Source organism: Eptesicus fuscus, chromosome 4 (genome assembly GCF_027574615.1).
Source record: "Eptesicus fuscus isolate TK198812 chromosome 4, DD_ASM_mEF_20220401, whole genome shotgun sequence".
Taxonomy (NCBI): Eukaryota; Metazoa; Chordata; class Mammalia; order Chiroptera; family Vespertilionidae; genus Eptesicus; species Eptesicus fuscus.
Window position 1 is genome coordinate 35789993 of NC_072476.1, and position 19262 is coordinate 35809254.

General features: G+C 42.7%; 1 protein-coding gene across 4 annotated transcripts; it reads right to left on the reverse strand.

Moving 5' to 3' along the window:
* Nucleotides 1–8196: 8196 nt before the first annotated feature.
* CTXN3 (cortexin 3) lies at nucleotides 8197–18278 on the reverse strand. 4 transcript variants are annotated; one of them, XM_054714271.1, is made up of 5 exons: nucleotides 18214–18274; nucleotides 16368–16709; nucleotides 15851–15968; nucleotides 13281–13467; nucleotides 8197–9316 (listed from the first exon to the last, which is right to left on the reverse strand). In XM_054714271.1, exon 5 carries the CDS (start codon nucleotides 9215–9217, stop codon nucleotides 8972–8974), a length of 246 nt encoding a protein of 81 aa, XP_054570246.1. In that variant the 5' UTR covers nucleotides 9218–9316; nucleotides 13281–13467; nucleotides 15851–15968; nucleotides 16368–16709; nucleotides 18214–18274; the 3' UTR covers nucleotides 8197–8971. The 4 variants fall into 4 exon arrangements, with proteins under 4 accessions (XP_054570246.1, XP_054570247.1, XP_028000974.1 ...); XM_054714272.1 differs by lacking the exon at nucleotides 15851–15968; XM_028145173.2 differs by lacking the exons at nucleotides 13281–13467; nucleotides 15851–15968.
* Between the last annotated feature and the right edge of the window lie 984 nt (nucleotides 18279–19262).

Sequence of the window (19262 nt, forward strand, 5' to 3'; positions counted from 1 at the left end):
GAGAGGTAGGTGTGGACAAAAGTCTGTTTACTGCCTTTGAGTTTTAAGCTCTAGCAAATGTGGATCAAGTCCCTCATTGCCATTTGCGTGACTCCCACTTGCCAGTTTGGATCCATACCATTTCAGCGGAGCTCAGAAAGTTACACAAGCATCACTTGGGTGGTTTTCCTGTCTTCTGAAGCTTTGCTGCAGGCAAAAATGAGTCCTCAGACGTCATGGATTTTCCCTCGGTGGTATCTACATGAAACATCTCCATGGAGTTTCCCGTGGGGAACAGTTGCTTACAATTACTGCTGCCACAAACTCCTTAAATGCATTGAAATCTCTGCAGCCTGGCTCAGGGCTTATCTCCTTGGCTCTGATATGTTCAAAGTTTTATCATTAATGTGGATAAATATATAGATGGCTTGCTGAGCCAACTGATGGATGACGCAAAGATGGTGAGCACACTGAATATGATAATCAGGGAATCAGGTCGTTAAAAGCCTACAATATGGGCCAAATATAATACAGTGAAATTTTAAGAAAAGTAAATTTTAAATTCCTGGACTTAGGTACAAAATGTGTAAACTGTACAAGAATAGGATGGGAATTTGTGTTTGACGTAACATTGGCATAGGTAAATTTCTACTTTGGCATAGGTAAAAATGCCCAAGAGTTTAGGCTGACTGTGAATTTTATATGAGTTAACAGTAATGTGGCCATAAAAAAGAGCATTTCATCTTGAAGTGTGGTTTGCAGAACAAAATAAATGTGGTTTTCAGAACAAAATGAATGATCATTTGGTTCCACTCATCTTAGTCAGACCACATATGGACTATTATTTTCCTTTCTATGCAGTAGGGGCATAGTTAAACTGAAGAGCATCCAGAGTGTTTGATAAGAACAAGAGATGATTCAAAAGCTATGACAATATAAAGTATGGTTGAAGGAACTGGAATTTTTTATCCTGGGGATTAATCATAACTGTCAAGAACTATAAGGAGCTAAGATTTTACCACATTTGCAAGCTGACAAGTTAGCCTGACACCGTTTTATGGATGCTGGTGGAAGACACAAGACTTAGAGACAGAGGACAGTTTATTACAGTGATCACAGTGCCCAAATATGTGGCAGGTCCTTAAGCGCCAATACCCACAGGGCAATACAAAAAAGACCAGATGACACTTGTACACACAGTTGATTGCATTAGCAGAAAGGAACCCTGAGTTTAGGAAATCCCAATCCTATATAATAAAAGGGTAATATGCAAATTGACTGAATGGCAGAACAACCGGTCGCTATGATGCACACTGACCACCAGGAGGCAGATGCTCAATGCAGGAGCTGCCCCCTGGTGGTCAGTGTGCTCCCATGGGGGAGCGCCGCTCAGCCAGAAGCTGGGTTCATGGCTGCGAGCAGCAGCTGTGGTGGACAGTAAGGAGCGAGGGGTCCTGGACTGCGAGAGGGATGTCTGACTGCTGGCATTGGCCTGATCCCCAGAGGGAGCAGCCCTAAGCCGGCAGGCAGACATCCCCCAAGGGGTCCCAGACTGCGAGAGGGCGCAGGCTGGGCTGAGGGACCCACCCAGTGCATGATTTTCATGCACCAGGCCTCTAGTCTTTTATAACAGGCTGCAATCAAATCTTTCTCCCTAGCAGAAGGGATATACTACCTCTAAACAAATGTCTGAAAGAACAAAATGCTATCTGTGCCTCTGCTGGAAAGACCTGCAGAAAGAGGAAAGACCTCAAGGGTTGTCATGTTAAAGAGTAGTAGAACGCTGTCACTTAAGAAAAAAAAAAAAAAAAACAATGGCCAACTGGTGGAAATTACTGAAAGATGCACAGATAAGGAAATCTATATATGTAAAAGGCTAAGCGACCATTGCATCTGAAACAACTGAACAGATGACTAAATAGGCTGTGTGGGATGACCAGGTCAGTAGGGGGTTAGTGAGGGGCGACCAAACGACCAAGAAGCAGGCTGCATGGGGTGACCAGGCCAGCAGGGGGTTAGTGAGGGGCAACCAAATGACCAAGCAGCAGGCTGCGTGGGGCAACTAGGCCAGCAGGGTTTAGTGAGGGGCGATCAAACAACTGAGCAGCAGGCTGCGTGGGATGACTAGGTTGGCGGGGTTGGGCAGTTAGGTGCGATCAGGCAGGCAGGCAAGTGAGCAGTTAGGAGCCAGCGGTCCTGGATTGTGAGAAGGATGTCCAACTGCTGGTTTAGGGTTTAGGCCCGATCCTGTGGAACTGCCTGTCAGACATCCCTCAAGGGGTCCTGGATTGAAGAGGTTGCAGGCTGGGCTGAGGGGGACGCCCTCCCCCCCCCCCCAGTAGTTTATAAAAAACAGAACAAACTCAGAATGGGATGGACTCCTTCAGAAGCTAGACATGTTCAGGAAGAAGTCAGGCAGCCATTTGTTGTGACTTGAGAAAGTAGTCACATGCCAAAGAAATCCTGCATTTAATTTTACATTAAGCTTCTTCCAGCACTTCACTTCTCAGAAAATAGAAGGAAGAAAGAAATGAAGTAACTAGGAAAAAATGCACGACAGAAAAGAAAAAAGGCTTCTTTCAAACTTTAAATACTTTACTGTCTGTCTTCCGATGCTCTATCTGTGTCCCAAGAGGATCCAGACATCTCTTTGATAAACTACACACAGTGCCACATCCATAGCCTTTATGAACTCCATGCTGTCATCTCCTTTGTCAGGCCTCTTCAGTTAAAAAAGATAAAAAGCTCAAAGTTCTATTTGAAAATAAAGAAAGTCTGAAGCTTTATTCTAGATTGATTACCCTAGGTGTTGAGAAATAGAATCTTTGCTAAGGAATTCTTTATAATTTACCTGCAAATACTTCTGGTAATCTAGATACTTAAACCAAAGTTTAGAAATATCTCAAAAGAAAATACATTGCTCATAGGAGTATTTTAAAGAAACAAAACACATTTGCCCCCCCCCCCCCTAAAAAAAACAAAAAAAACAACAACACAACAACAGAGAGAGATGATTTAAGAATAACTGTCCTGCCAAAACCGGTTTGGCTCAGTGGCTAGAGCGTCGGCCTGCGGACTGAAGGGTCCCAGGTTCGATTCCGGTCAAGGGCATGTACCTTAGTTGCGGGCACATCCCCAGTGGGGAGTGTGCAAGAGGCAGCTGATCGATGTTTCTCTCTCATCGATGTTTCTAACTCTATCCCTCTCTCTTCCTCTCTGTAAAAGATCAATAAAATATATTTTAAAAAGAAAGAGTAACTGTCCTGTCAATTAGAAAATGTACATTTTTCACTTCGTGGATTTATTAACTACTCATGCTCTTTGAAGACAACTGTGTACCACAGATATAAGATGATGCAACTATAACAAATAGGTGGAGATGAGACTGTGGGCATGCTATTTGACCTCTTTGCTTCTCTATTTTTTATATGTAAAGTGCGGGAGTTGAAATAGATGATAGCAGTGTTTCTTTCCAGCTTTTCAAACTCCAAAGGATCTAGGAAGACTTACCTTCTTTTCTTAAAAGCTGCCATAAATTTGGAGCTCTAAGGAAGTAGGTAACAGGGCTTAGGAGAAAATAAGGAGGAAATTATGGTTTAAAAGGAATCTCCCTTATCCTAAAGCATAGGAACATCCATCAGGCTACTGGGAAAGGCTCTGGGATGGAGGGATATAGAGTTTCTTGTAGTGCTTTAGAACAAGACATGAGTGCAATTTATGTCAGGAAATAAAGCAAAATTTTCACTCTATATTAAATTCCACAGGGAATCCTATTCTTAAAAAAAAAAAAAATAAATAACCTTGGAACAGGCCCCAGACTGGCTGATGTGTTGGGCCCTGTAGGATGGGGAGGCCTTGCTTCTGAAGAGGTAGACATCTATCTGAAAATAATTCATTTATTCTTTTAAGAAACAGGAGGAGAGGGAGAGGGAGAGGGAGGGAGAAAAAAAAAAAAGAAACAGGAGATACAAAGTTTACCAGGTCCTTCTTTTGCATCTCAAAACAAATAACCTCTTCTGACACAGGCCAGCTTGCTCCCAGATTGCATATGCACATATAGTAATTTGGGTACTTTTTCTGGAGATCATGGCCCTACTCTACAACTTTGTGATTAATCAATAATTGAGAGACTCCTCTTGTACAGTTTGTCTCAGAAGACACACATCTCAGATGTCACAGATCATGTCTCACAATTTACTCAATACTTTGGGGCTTAATATTTTTTTAAAATAATTGTGTTTCAGTATATTCTACATGTCAATTCTGAAAGTCGACATCTTGAAACTACAAAGTTTTTAAAAAATGATTTATGGTGGACAAGCAAAATTTCTCATCACATCAAATTTATCAATATACTTACAATATAAAAGCCTCAGTGTTTCAGTAAAAGATGATGTAATGAGTCCAATAAAAAAGGAATTGGAATGCATTTTTTTTCCTTATATATTTATAAGCATCTGATCTAACTTCTGCCTCCTAAAACTGTTGCTTATTTTGTTTCAGCTTTAACCCTTAGAAATAGTGAGAGAATGATCTGGCTTGGAATGTTCATTAGTTTAACAGCAGGAGTCAAGTTAATCTCTTTCACACCCCGTGTTAGACTTACTTTACTCAGTATTGAAGATATTTTAAAAAGCTCTCTTGGAGAGAGCACTGTTGACCTAGAACTTGGAGTCTCTTGGGGGCATAAACCAGTCCAGGACTCAGACTGAGAATGAGTTTGCCACATTTTTCTGAATCAAAAGGCAGCTGTCTTCCAGAGTAACCTTGGGAAAGTACTTTTTTCATCCTGGGATGCAGATATAAACGGTAGAGGGCAGCTGCACTCGTTATAAATATCTTGTAAGGTAGGCAAAACGCTGTACTGTAACTCCTGTAGCCAGAAAGCCAGGACAGAGCCGGCTTATGTGACCTTTCCAGAATATTCTGTTCGCCCCAAGAAGCCCTGAGTAATTAAAACAGTGTTAGCACTTCACACTGGAGGGATCAATTTACTCTGACTAGCCCAAAGCCTTTTCTCACTTGTTATGGTACTCTTGATCTGGACAAGGGAGGGGTGGAGACAGAGACCCAGTGAGGGGAGGATGAACAAGGAGCAGTAATCTGAGAAGGAAAAACAAAAATAGAGCAGGGAATACAGGGAGGAAAGAAAGAAGAGCAGGCTTTGGGAGGCCCTATGGCACTTGTTGGCGGTCCTGTGCCCACAGGCCTCATAGAGGGCAGGTGGCTATTTCAGTCTGTTCCCGTTATAGACGGGGATTCTAGTGTTGCCCTGAGGAAGGGTGGAAACTGAAGTTGACAACCACGCTTCATGTCATGTTCTTTCTCATGAATCTACAGCGACTCCCACACTTTATTTTGCCTTTTAGGACCCTCTGATGTTCAGCTCCACTTTATCCTTCCCACGTGAGCTCCAGCTACGCCTCCAACCATGTTCTCCAGCTAGGCTGTAAGCCGCACACCTAACCTCCTTTTCCTTATTCTTTGGTTTTACCTCCTCTCTTCTTTTGCACATATCTAAAACACCTCCATCTCCTAGGTCAAAATATTTTTTTCATAATAATGACAACTTACATTGGCATAAAGCTTTATACCAAACACTTAAATATGTACTATCATATCCGAGCCATAGTCTCCCACATCATTTCCTTGTCTATCTTAGCCTACATCCATCTTTCCCATATTCTATCTCCTAAAGCATTTGTTCACGGACCTAATTCTACTAGAATCAACCTCTAGGGATGGGAGGCTGTAGTAATCTACATTTTCACCAAGCTCCCTGGGAGAAACGGAGGAGTGACCTAAGGAAGCAGAATTTTGACTGTTGCCATTTACTTGATGTTTTTCCATATTGTTTCTACATCTTTTTTACCATGACAATGTACAACTTGTAAAATAAAAATTAGTTTGTGGAGATATATATATATATATATATATATATATATATATATATAATTCCCAGATGATTCTAATGATATGACAACCATTGGTCCATCTTAATCATTTGAACAATGATTCAAGCACATACCTTCTTTCATGTCTTAGCTCTTCAACAAGGTAGAGAGGTACTCAAGAGCAAGAACTAACCCTCTGCTTTTTCTATCTCTCCAGTGCTAGAAATGCCAGGCTCAAAGCAGGTACTCAGTAAATATGTGAATGGGTTTGATTAGACTCCCAATAAAATAAGAAAAAAATTAATAAGGACATACATGGCATGGTACATTTGAAGGGGAAAAAAAGAAAACGTTATAATTAGTGGGTAAAGGAACTATGTATTGTTAAGACACCAAAAATACTCAGGTGGCTTAATCAACCACAGGATGACCACACATCAACATCAGTGTTTTGCTTTAGATCTAGAAGCAAAGGATCTTGGAAGGCATCACTAAACTTTTAGCATGTAGAAACCCACGAGGTGGTTTGGTCTTTTTCATCGGACTCATTCTTGAAGCAATGTGTTCAATTATAAATTCTATAGCAAAAGAAGAAATTTGAGTAGTTGGAGAGAGATAAGAAATGAATCAAAACTCTCCTACATTCCTGATGGGAATTTAAATGATGCAGCCACTTTGAGAAATAGTCTCACAGTTCTTCAAAAAGTTAAACATAGAGTTAGCATATCACCCAGCAAATCCACTCCTAGGAATAGACACAAGAATTGAAAATACATATCCATACAGAAACGTGCACAAATGTTCATAGCAGCATTCTTCACACTAGCCAATGAATAAATAGGATAGCCAATGAGTAAACAAAACATGGTATAGCCAAACAATGGAATATTATTTGGCCATACAGAGGAATGAAATACTGAGCATGCTGCAACATAAATTAACTTACATTGAAAACATGCTAGTGAAAGAAACCAGACATAAAAGGCCACATATTCTACAACTTCATTTGTATGAAATATCCAGAATTAGCAAATCCATGGAGACAGAAAGCAGATTAGAGATTGCTAGGGGCTGAGAGGAAGGGGGATGTGACTGCTAGTAGATATAGAATTCTAAATTCTGGAATTAGTGGTGATAATTGCACAATTCTGTGAATATAATAAAAGTCCTGAATTGTATACTTTGTTTTAAAATTGATTTTTAGAAAGGGAAGGAGGGAGGTAGGGAGGGAGAGAGAGAAAGACACACATTGGTTATCTTCCATATGTGCCTAGACTAGGGATCCAACCTGCAACCTAGGTATGTGCCCTGACTAGGTATGAACCCATGACCTTCTGGTACATGGAATGATGCTCCACCCAACTGAGCCACACTGGCCAGGGCCTGAATTGCAGACTTTAAAAAGGTAAATGTTATGGTATGCAAATTATATTGCAATAAAGCTATTTTATTTAAGTAAAGGAAGAAAATCAAGGGGACATGGGGAGGGAGAAATCTAGGCAGCAGGATCCCCAAAGAATGTTCTTTAAAAAAGGAAACAAGAAAGCAGTTTTACTAAGGGCTGCCTTTTTAGGCATAATTATCTTTTTAATTTTTGTTTTATTAAAAAAAAATGATGGCTAGCTGAGGAGAAAATTAAAAGACATAGACTATAAATACAGCCTGAGGGGTTTAGTTTAGATACAAGGTTTTTCTCACCAAGGGAAGTCAGAATAAGAGGTTTTTACATCTCTCCTTTTGGTGGAATTAAATAGTGCTTAAATAGGTTTTATAGGTACCAGACCATTTGTAGGAGCCTTTCCTGAAAGGGCAGAGGGATGAATCCGATGACCTTTCATGGTCTTTGCTTTTTCTCTCACTCTCAGAACACTCAGACACTCGGCATGGGTATACCACATGGCCTCCAGGCACGTAGTCTCAGAGAAATAAAAGAGGAGACACTTCTGTGCCTTGAAGAGTTTTATTTGGTTTCTATATTCAGTCATAAACACACAGTTCTCTTGAGACTGTAAAAGTCTCCTCCTCTAAACACTTAACTTTTTATTTAAAAAAAACAACACAGCCCTGGCCGGTGTGGCTCAGTGGATAGAGCATCGGCCTGCAGACTCAAGGGTCCCGGGTTCGATTCCGGTCAAGGGCATGAACCTTGGTTGCGGGCACATCCCCAGTGGGGGGCGTGCAGGAGGCAGCTGATGGATGTTTCTCTCTCAGCGATGTTTCCAGCTCTCTCGCCCTCTCCCTTCCTCTCTGTAAAAAAATCAATAAAAAAAAAAATAAATAAATAAAAAAAAAAATAAAAAAAATAAAAAAAAAAACACACACACACACAAAACCCCCACAACTTGAAGCTGCCCTTCTAACCTATTATTTCAGTTATTTGTATAAAGAAAGTAAATTCAGGTTATGTATAGCTACCTCTATACATGTTATTAATATGAATATATAGAATGTACCTGGCCTGGTAAATAGTTTTAAACCTCTATAAGCCTTTGAACTCAGTTTTATTTTAAAAATAAAATATCATCCTCAATATTTTCCCAGGATGGAACCAGGTCTTCTCAGCCCTCCCATGGCCTCCCCATACTCCTTGCTTTAGGCAAAAACAAGTACCTGCCTTTGGTCCACTCAGCATAATCTTCCTCACTCTCTGCCTGGGACCCTGATGTCCATGAAAATAAAATAATGTGAGGGACACGATTAAAGCAAGGAAGCCTCTTCTTGGCCCTGTCACCAGATTCAGGTCCGACCCTTTCTAGTCTTTATTCTCTGATCAGGTCGGATAGTGCTTCAAAGTTTTATGGCAAAGTTTATGTCAGCATCGATGCTCTTGGTTTCACCATCCCACATGGGACAACATTCATTCATTGAGTAAACACAGAAATTGAAACCTTTCTATTTTGGGTTGGTAATATAAGTCTCCATTTCCAATATGCTCAAATGTCTTAACCCAACAGCATGTTTACTGAGAAATGGGTTGTGGTCTTAGGACCAGATGTCACTAAAACTTGATTATTTGTTGAGAACATTGACGATAGAGAGTTCCTTGCCAAGACATGAAGCAGTTCCCCTCCTCAGTAGGGGGTCCTGCTCTCGCCCTGCTAAGCAAGGGCATGGTCAAACTGCCCTTTCTCCAGGCCTTCCAGTCCGTCAGTCCACGTCGAGGTTGGCATGCTCCGATATGGGTCCAGAAGAATCCGGAAGCACCTGACGATGAGGACACCCAAGAAAATAAACAGCAAAATCACAAAAGCAAATGTGGTTTTTTGCTCCAGAGACATGCTAGAATCTGACAGTGTGTTCCCAAAGGGCACTGGGGGCGAAGGGACGGGCTGTCCTCCATCCATTGTCCAGGGAAACCCGAGCGCAGGATCGCCCAGTGTCCTCTCCTTCCATCGTCAGTCTGCTGAGATCATGGTGTTTGCACCTGGGAGAGGCTGAGTTCTCTGCAGGAAGAAAGAAAGAGGTGGGAAAAGGAAGTAGCTAACAAAGAGCAACTTTACTTCTAGGTCCTGGGCTCTAGCCTCTGTCCTCAATTTTATTGCTAAATAAGTGTGGGACCTTGGAGAGGTCACTAAACTGTAAGGATGGAAGAAGAAGTGCCTGTGTATCTCCGATTGCTATAATGAGGATGAATGCCTTTGAAAAGTACACAGAGAAGAACAACAAAGTGTTGCTTCACTTAGGACATGACTAAGAGCTGCGGTGCTTCTTCGCTTTCTCTTGCCTGAGCCAAGAGAGAAAGGAGGCATCTCAGACGTCCAAACCATCACGGTCCTGCAGCTGCCTTTCTCTGCAGAAAGCCCAGGCCAGGTTCAGTACCCGACCCTGGAAAGCACTCAGAGAACTGAGCTAGGAAAAAGGAATTGATTGACTGCGTTCTTGTTAAAGCTCACAGTGGCTTCCTACTGTTTAAGACCATTTGGTGGAGAGAAAAGAGTAGGACATTTTACAGGTGGGGAAAAACTAAGGATTATGGGTATTACTGTTTGTCTTGCAAGACAAATTGAAGTGTACACAAAGACCACTAAAAGCTCCAGATATTGAACTCAATCTATTTAACTCAAAGTGTGTAAAGAAGAGCATCTATATTACACATTACTCTATAGAAAAATCATATGATGCATTGATTTATAAATCTGTCTATTGGAAAAATTGCATAGCAGAGTAGTCAGGTATGAAAATTAACATGGATTCAAAAAATTATGCTCAATAAAAATAAGCAACCAAATAAACTAGAAATTATGAGCTAAGGCATTAATGCAATATTTCTTTAGCTAACTTATAATCATTACATTGAAGTATGGCAGTAGTTATCACGGCAGTTTGCATGAATGTTGACACTTCACAGTTAATAAAATCACAGTCTAAAAAACCAGCTTATAAAGGAAATGGCAAGCAGTACGTGGGAGGAAGGAGTTACCAGTTTGGGGGGAAAGACTATTTTGCAGTTCCATGACTGAATTTTTAAAAAAATTCAGACCGAAATAGTTGCAATGGATTCATTTATGCTTCATTTTTAGTTTGAAGTAAGACTGGAATAAAATTTGACTGTATTTTTAAAAAATAAGTTCCTTAGGACTATAGAGGATATTCATGGGTTGGGCTTGGTTTGGGTTTGCTTGGCTGCTAATCGCTAGGTAACTGAGGCTGTGGGGAGGGGGCAGGAAATGTGGCCAGAGCTTCCCATGCAGCTCCCCTTACTGCTTCTGACTGGGGCCACCTGTACTCTCCCCAAGTGCCCAGGCTGGACTTACTCATACCAAGTGTAAAATTCTCCCGGGGCTGGGTCCAGAGAAAGCCGTGTCGTGGCAGAATAATAGATGTCCTAGCCATGTTCCCTCTTGCCTTTTCATGTCCTTCTGAGGATCCCCACACTTCCATCCCTGCCCTCCCGCCCACTTACTAGGTCCCAGTCTAGGTCCATTTTCCCAAATGAGGGCAGAGTCCTTCTTTGTCTGTTCTCAATACAGGTTTGCATTTTCAGAAAATCTCTTATGAAAACACTCCACGAATCAAAAAGGAAATATAGAAAAAGTAAAGATCATTAACTGTGTACATCAGGGGTAGGGAACCTGTTTCCTGCCAAGGGCCATTTGGATATTTATAACATCATTCACGGGCCATACAAAATTATCAACTTAAAAATTAACCTGTTGCATTTGGTCAGACATTTCATTAACTCACCCCTAATGCCTTGGCAGGCCCAGACCACATGGTTTCATGGGCCTTATACGGCCCACGGGCCGGACGTTCCCCACCCCCGGATACATGTACAAAATATATTCCTAGACTTGTGGAATTCAAAGTAAAGAATGGGGTCTAGGGCCTTTTGAGCCTATGATAATTACTCCCAATCAATGGGCTGGCTGACAAGGACAGCAATACCTTGTTCAGTCCCTCCCTTCCCACCCCTCACCTCCTCCTGTTGAGAGCCATGTTGGCACCCAGGTGCAGTTTTCCCAAGCGTTGTCCTTAGTACGAGGCAAATGCCAAATTCTTTTCTCCTATCGCAACATCTCACACTTCCTAGGCTTTTCCCACAACTCAGGTTTTAGAGCTGTTGCGCTGTTCATTTGGGGTCTTCAGTGATGGACAGCCATGCCAGGAAGCCCCAGCAAATAACCTCGTCCTCTGATTCTGATTAGAGTGATTTAAAAATCAGTTTTAATGTGCAGTTTTACCACCTTATTCTGATTAAAAGGCTGATGCAAGGATATGCTGAACTCTCTTTGCAGCCAGACTAGTGTTTTGACGATTCCATAATTCTTTATACATTACAAGCCTCTTCCCTCCCAGGAAACTGTGGTGCCCAAGTTCCTATTAAAATTACTTCATTTGGTCAAACCACTAAAGGATATTAAATTGTAATAGTTTACCAGGGAAAGTGACACATTGGCATAGTAGGGGTTTGTCTATGAAAACTTGAAGGATGGAGAAAACGGGTGATAGAAAGGGGACTGGAGGCAGATCTTGCTGGGAGTGAGGCTGCTGGAGCGGACTGGGGGGAGCAGGTGACCGAGCTGGAGAGCCCTGGGGAGGATGGAGATGACGGGCACAGATGAGAAAACAGGTAATGGTTTAAAGGGATTTAGGGACACAGAGATCCGGGAAGAAACGCCAGCTATTTCATAGTTTTGCCCAGGTCTGATTGAAATCCTTGGAAGAGTCTGCTTTTCTTTTAAAATCCCACAACCAGCTAATCAATAATTTACAAATTTGGAAAGTTCAACAGCATGTTTTAAGTTAAAGGAAACATCATCAGATACAATAAGATGCACAAAAAGAACTACATGTAACCACAACACAAAAATATTTTTTTTAAAAAAACGTGCATTTTAAAAATGTCCATCTTAGACTAAAATGTCCCTTTTCGGTACAAATGGTTCTTAGGAAATGTTCACAATTGCTTTTAGCGGAATAATGAAATCGTCTTTTAGATAAATAGTGGAATCTGGGCGAGTAAATTACTGCCGAAGATTCTGACACAGCCTTCCTGTGTTAATAATAACAAAGGCAGTTATTTTAGGATAAGAAGGAGCAGTTACTTGCAGCAGCATTTTAATCCTGACTGGCTTCCCCCTTCCACAGTACCTCCGTGTCTTCCCTTTGCTAATCCATTTCTGTGTGCTCGGGAAATAACGTCTAATTTTAATATTGGGCCAAGGAAACCTTAATTAAAAATGCCATTAAAAAAATCCTATGATATATCTCTTTTCTCAAGTCAGGCTTCCCGGACCCTGATATTCACAACGTGTAAAAATACCTTGAATTACTTACGAAGGCCCCTGTGAGCAGTCCACTTAGCCGCAGCTGTTCTCACTATTAGCCACGCGCTTAAGGGTAATTTGCAAAGAGGCTCTCTCCTTCCCATCCTTCCTCCATCCCACATCAGGATTCATCTTTCTGTGCTCAGATCTTACCTCTCCTCCCTTCAGAAAGCCTCTGTCCTCCAATGGCCAAGACCCTAGCCCGCCCATTCACCCCCTTTTGGACCTGTTACCCCTGTTTTTCGGATCACAAATCAGGTCATATTCTGACAATGGAATTGTTCTAAGATATTAATTTATTTTCACAATAAAAAAAGGAGCCAACATCAAATCACATTGGCTTTGAGTGAAATGACCAATGTATTGATAAGAACAGACCGACATGTAATTGAATCTTGCAGCCACCTGGGGAGAAAGCCTGCTCGGCAGCTTCACCCAGCACCTGCTGTTGCTGGAGCGCCCGCGGTTTCCCACCTGTGAGCTTCGAGTCGCGATGCTCTCCTCCTTGCCCTCTTCCCACCTGCGGGTCTCTCCTCTCCCCCCCAGGGGCCACTCCAAACAGCACCCCCTCAGGGGGACCTACACCTGGCCCTTCACCAAAGGGAACGGTGCTTTTGCTCCGCCCCCAGGAGCACTTCACCTGCGTCTCTGCGGCAGCACCTGTTACAGGACAGGTCTCCACGGGGTTCATCTCCTTCCCCTCAGTCAAAAGCAGGCTCCTTGAGGAATTCTTGCTGTTCTGGGATCTTTGCCTCTTTCAACAGAGGCTGACTCAAATCTCTAGCCCCTTTCAGTCCAGGGAACTGGATTCAAACTTCAGGGTCCGGCTGACACAGACAGGGGGTAAAAGTAAGAGGTCAGACCACTGTGTTTGAAACAGAGGTTGTTTCCAAGAATCACAGGTAGTCGGAGCCACAATGGCACTTTAACAGTCACTGATCTCATGATTTGAAAAGCAGTTCTACGGCCCTTTAAATTTTCCTTGGCCTCAGTGCAGATCGGTGGGGTCTGGAATATAAAAATCAACTGGAGATAAGCAGTTTCCCTTACGTAAGGGGTCAGCCCTTTCCACCCTGATCTGCTTCTCTGGCCTGGAAGGGCAGCCATTTTAAAATATCCTGAGTGCAAATGTCTTACGTGGAAACTATAAATGTCAACATGTACCTTCTCAAGCTTGGGTCCTTCCTTCGGCCATTTCATATCACTAGCATCTCATGAAACAATTTCACAGTAAGGAAACATACGTTATCTGAAGAAAATATATCCTTAAAGCAATGACATGTTTCTTTTCATTTTTGAAGTGACAGCAGTAGAATCGTTAAGTGCATTTGGCAAACACACTGGCATTTCATTCCGCCATCTCACTTTTGTGGTCACCGGCGCGGGTGCCAGCCCTCCTGCGGTGGGTTGCAATAATAGTTGCGGCAGATGCAGCGCATGTGCAGTCCTGCCTGGCATAGTGAGTGGTCCGTAAACAGGCAAAGACGAATGAGTGTATTCTCTTTAGACCATTTTTGTGCAAAATAAGATTTATTTCTGACTTCTGTTATGCAAGTAAGCACACAAAGCAAGAGAGATTCTAAGTCAATTGCCCCAAATAAAAAGAAACATCCATTACCAAGAGAGCAGCATCCGCCTAAGGATGCTGGGTCGCAAGTTTCTCTCTGGCACGTTGGAGCGAATAGAAAGTCGTCATCTCTGGACCGCTAACTCTCTCGGCTGCTAACGGCATGCAGGGTGCAGTTAAGCAACGCTGTCTGTATTCAAGTACTCCTCAACCACATAATTGCTGTTCCTGATTTTTTAAAACTTCTAGGCCAGAAACCTAGTTATGTGACTTGACATGTTTTCAAAAGTAGGTGTAAAAACAGTTCGTCCATTGAGCAAGAACACTCGCAGGCTTGTCCAGTTTACTTTCACATGTGTCAGACAGGACGCTTTGTCCTGCAAAGACACCCTGTGTGCCTTATTTATATTTACCCAGCCGACTAGCGAGCCCAGTCTTGGGCTGCTACAGGCAGGGAACTGACTAGGTGAGCAGGACTGAATTTGCAACAACTGGCAGAGACAGCCTTCCTCAAAGTACAGCATTATTCCGCCACAGTTCTGAAGCTCACTGTTGAAATGTTAACGTGGCTTTCAGTGATTAAAATAATACATGTCCTGAGACTGATGCTCAATAGAGTTATTCTCTACTTTCAGAGCTAAAAGAAGCCTCGGCTGCATTGCCGTTTACATAACTGGCGCCTCAGGAGGCCCACCCCCCTCCACTCCCCGCCACAAGACATGTGAACATCCCAGTCAAGGCTATTGTACCTCTTTCCCCACAGTTGTGAGCCCTCCACAAAATCCACCTCATCATCTAAGCAATCAAATCACTTAGAAGCAAATGAATCTTGTGGGTTCCTATGACTCTGGCAGAAATTCTGTGTGTGAGCCCTGTGAATAGTAACTTGCATTCCAGGAGATACACACAGAGACGCAAAATGTTTCCTATCAATTCATGCAATGGGTGGCCCTCTTGGTGACCAGCCAAGAACTTCCGGGAAACATTTCCTGGCTCTTTCCAGGTACTTCGTGCATTTTAACCACCCCCTTTTTTTTTGACTCACATCAATACATGGCAACTTCCCTATTCCTCTTTTTCCAAATACAGCTCCCCTGTTCCAATACAATAGCCCTGATGCTTTAGAATTCACAGGACGGCTACGAGTAAATACTAGTTTACACACACTCAGATAATAGACCCCAGGCCACTAGGAAGCCCATAAACGATGATTTTAAAGACATGTGAATGTGGTCAGCTACAAATGTCAACAGGCAGTTTCGGAACTGTTGCCAGCCCCCGCTGCTGCAGCTCGGGAGGTCTAGTCCCTCTGGCCGGGCCGGGCGTCTCTGCAAAGTCAGCCTTCAGAGGGTTCGGCTTGGATTTGGGAGTGGACCCTGCCAGCTCTGAGTCAGCAGGAGACCTTTCTCTTCAGCCTGAGCCCTAACCTCAGCTTTACTTCTTCCCTATCTTCCTCTTCTTCCTAACATCTGCTTGAAGAGTCCTAAAGGGACAGAAAGGGCAAGCCTGCAGCCTAGCTGAGAACATCAGGAAAATATCACCTGGTCTCAGTCCGTTACTGGGGGTAGCAAAAGGCACCCTTAGCAAACGGGAACTTTTAACTTCAAGCAACAAACATTACCATGCTACCCAGCTTTCCTTACGTTTCCAAGTGAGAAGGAGTGCCTGCGGATACTCGCAGGGCTAAGGCGGCACACTGCTCATCGCCCGGGGACACGGGGGACAGTCAGCACTATCATTATGAGTTGCTGAGTTGCGATCCTTTGTAAACAAATTAAAACATCCCTATGACATTTTGGAAGACAGGATATTTTAGGTAAAGGGGGGGGGGGAAATACAGTCATGGCCAAATAGCTTTCAAGAATAATTTACTGCAGCTTAACCAAGAAATAAGTCTATTTTACTGCTCCTTTATCCAGTGTCCGTAGCATTATTTAAAAATAAAGCATGCTTTAAAAATAAAGGCATCATTACATTTCGCCGCCTCCCCCACATTAACCTCACCTAGCAGCTGTTTAATTACACTTTATCTGACAGCGAGCTCTGAATTCAGAACTGAGATCCAAAAGGCATCTATGCAGTTATTGCTCATGCACCAATTGTAAAGTTAGAGAGAAACATTTAACTAGCCTGTCCACAGACACGGTGTCGGTCAGGTACCTGAGTCTGGCTGAACAAACACTTGATCCATTTCCTGGTGGAACAGTTACAGGTAGTTACAAGCTTCTTTAGTTTCCATTCTCCCGACCCGGCTGTGTTAGAGCAGGAGACAGTGGGAGCCGCACGCAGCTGGCGGCACACCCCAGATCTAAAGCTGTTGTTTCAGGCTTAGAAACTTCCCATTAAAAGCCTGGAGTTAAAGGAGCATCGTCTTTCTGGGTGAGGCATCATTAGCGGCCAACGCGGCTGCTTCTCTGAGGCGAGCCATGATTTCAGTTCTGCCTCAGCAACTCCTCCGAGGATTCTGCTTCAGTGAGTAGAGGCAGTATCCTAGCAGTGTGTCTGAAATCATCCCCAAGAAAGCATTAACATTCAAAAGGAGTACAGGGGTGGAGGGGGAGCATCACAGGGCATTCCCACACCTTTTCAAAATCAAAGCCATAAATCTACCAGGGCTCTGCTCTTCCCTATTGATTGTGGACACTCTCCCTCTTTGGGGATGTCAATGAGCACCTTGCAGCCACCAGCCTCCATATTGATTATGGTTGACTAGTATGACCTTCAGGCCAACTTAATTAATGGGAAGACTTCTAGGGAAGGGCACCAACCTAGCATTTGGGAGATGGAAAAAAAAAAAAAAAAAGTCTCCTTTTCCTAAAGGAAACAAAACTGACCTTTCAGAAAAGCAGCAATTATGGGAAGCAACAAGAACAATTTAAAAAGAACAAAATCGTATTTTCACCACCTGTTTATAAATTTGCCAGGCTGTAGGGTGCCTGTCCAGTGTCTCCTTGGGTCAACCTGCATAATTGTGACCTTGGCAGGTTTCCCACCCCACACAGGCCATCTGAGACCACTTGATGAATAAAGATAGACCTTTGCTGAGAGAAAGTTGTTCCAATTCTGCAGATAGTAGTTACATGGTGCAATACTTAAACTATTTTCCTTGGATAGAGTGCCTAAGTAAATTTAGAAAATATTTTAGGATAAAACTTATCTTTTTATAAAAAGTGGTCCTCTAGAAAGAATTCAGCATAATCCTTAAGTTGGAACATCCTTGTTTTTTGGCAACTCACCACTTTCTTTGTTGAGGTGGAAGTGTAGTTAGCGACAACACCCACCCACCAAATGATGGGGCACGTGATACTTAAAGCGAACTCTGACTGTGCCTGTGGGCTCTGCTGTCTCTTCAGCTGGTGTGAGACGAAGGCCATTACCCAGCAGCCTTAGGGGACTGGAACACAGATCATTTTCTGAGGAAACACCCCTGTGCTGGCAACAGAAAAGAGCCCTAGACACAGGCCTCAAACCCAAGGAAATTCAAATACTGAATGTTAGGCTTTAAAGTCAGAATCTAATGCTTGACATTAGGCCCTAACCTCAAAAGGACATGAAGGTCTTTTCCCCATTTATGTTTTCTGGATTAAAATATATATATATATATATATATATATATATATATATATATATATATATTTATTGATTTCAGAGAGGAAGGGAGAGGGAGAGAGAGATAGAAACATCAATGATGAGAATCATTGATCAGCTGCCTCCTGCACGCCCCACACTGGGGATCGAGCTGCAAGCTGGGCATGTGCTCTGACTGGGAAGTAAACTGTGACCTCCTGGTTCACAGGTCAATGCTCAACCACTGAGCCACACCCACTGGTCTGTTTTCTGGATTTTTAACTGAGTTTCCTTTCCAATTAGTTTTGTTTACTGTATTTTCTCTCTCTCTCTCTCTCTCACACACACACACACACACACACACACGCACACACACACACTCACTCACACTACAATGGGACAAATAAAACCCAACAGAGCAGTATCATTTAGTACTAACTGGCATCCTCTGTGCTTCTCGGCAGATGGTGCTGGTAGGTGGAAGACCCTGTCTCGGTGTAATGCCGACAGAGTGAGGTTCAGGGAACATTCTGACCCCACTCTCCCTTATATACTTATCATTCCACGTGGCCAGAAAGTACTCTAGTTAGGAACAACTGACCCCGCCCAGGAGGCCTCCTCGGATATTGTTTTAGCCTCTAGACTCAGAGAGGTGGAAGGGAACTCGAGAGGGCTGTGGCTGTCCTCTAGCTTCTCTGCAGGCTGAAACCATCCCAGAGAGATGAGTGCTTGGCCTATTTTTAAACTCTCCAGAGAAGTAGGCTCCACAACCCCCTCTGACAACTTCTGTTTAAACTAACTCCTCCATTGCTTACTTAGTATAAATAAACCTATTTTCCTTTTATTCTACCCTTGCTGCAAAACCCCCACAGTCATTAACCCCCACAAAATCTTGTTAGAATGCTCTTCCCCAAAGGAAACTGAACCAGGCAAACCAAAAAGCCTTGGGCAAAGATCTGCTGATACCAAGATCTGCAGCTGAGTTTGGATATTTCTTTTATAAAATAATTGTAATTGGATTATTGGAATCAGCCCTTCCCCCATGCCGTTACATTATGTGAATCATCATGAATTCTGAAACAATGACTAAGGGTTTAGGAAAAGTCTAGTTCTTTGACTATTTCATAGTAGGTCCTATTTCTTTAGTCTTTAATAATCTTTAAAGCTCTTTTGTGAATTCTTCCTTAAATTTTTGCCCTCTGGCCCAGTTTTTAAATGGAGAGCCTAGACTGCTACACAGAGCTGTATAAAGCTCAGACTAACGTGGAATTGTGATGAAATGGGATGATATCGCAGGTTATACCTGCTATGCTTCTCTTACCCATTCTGATCTCTCGTTATTCCTGTGTGCTAATTCAGTCTTTCTTTTTAACCACACAACATCATGACTTCAGCTAGTTAGAAATCTATTATAAGAACTTTCCCTACATTCTAATTTCAAGTCTCACCTGTCATGTGCTTTAGGTTACAGTTCTTTCCTAAATGTCC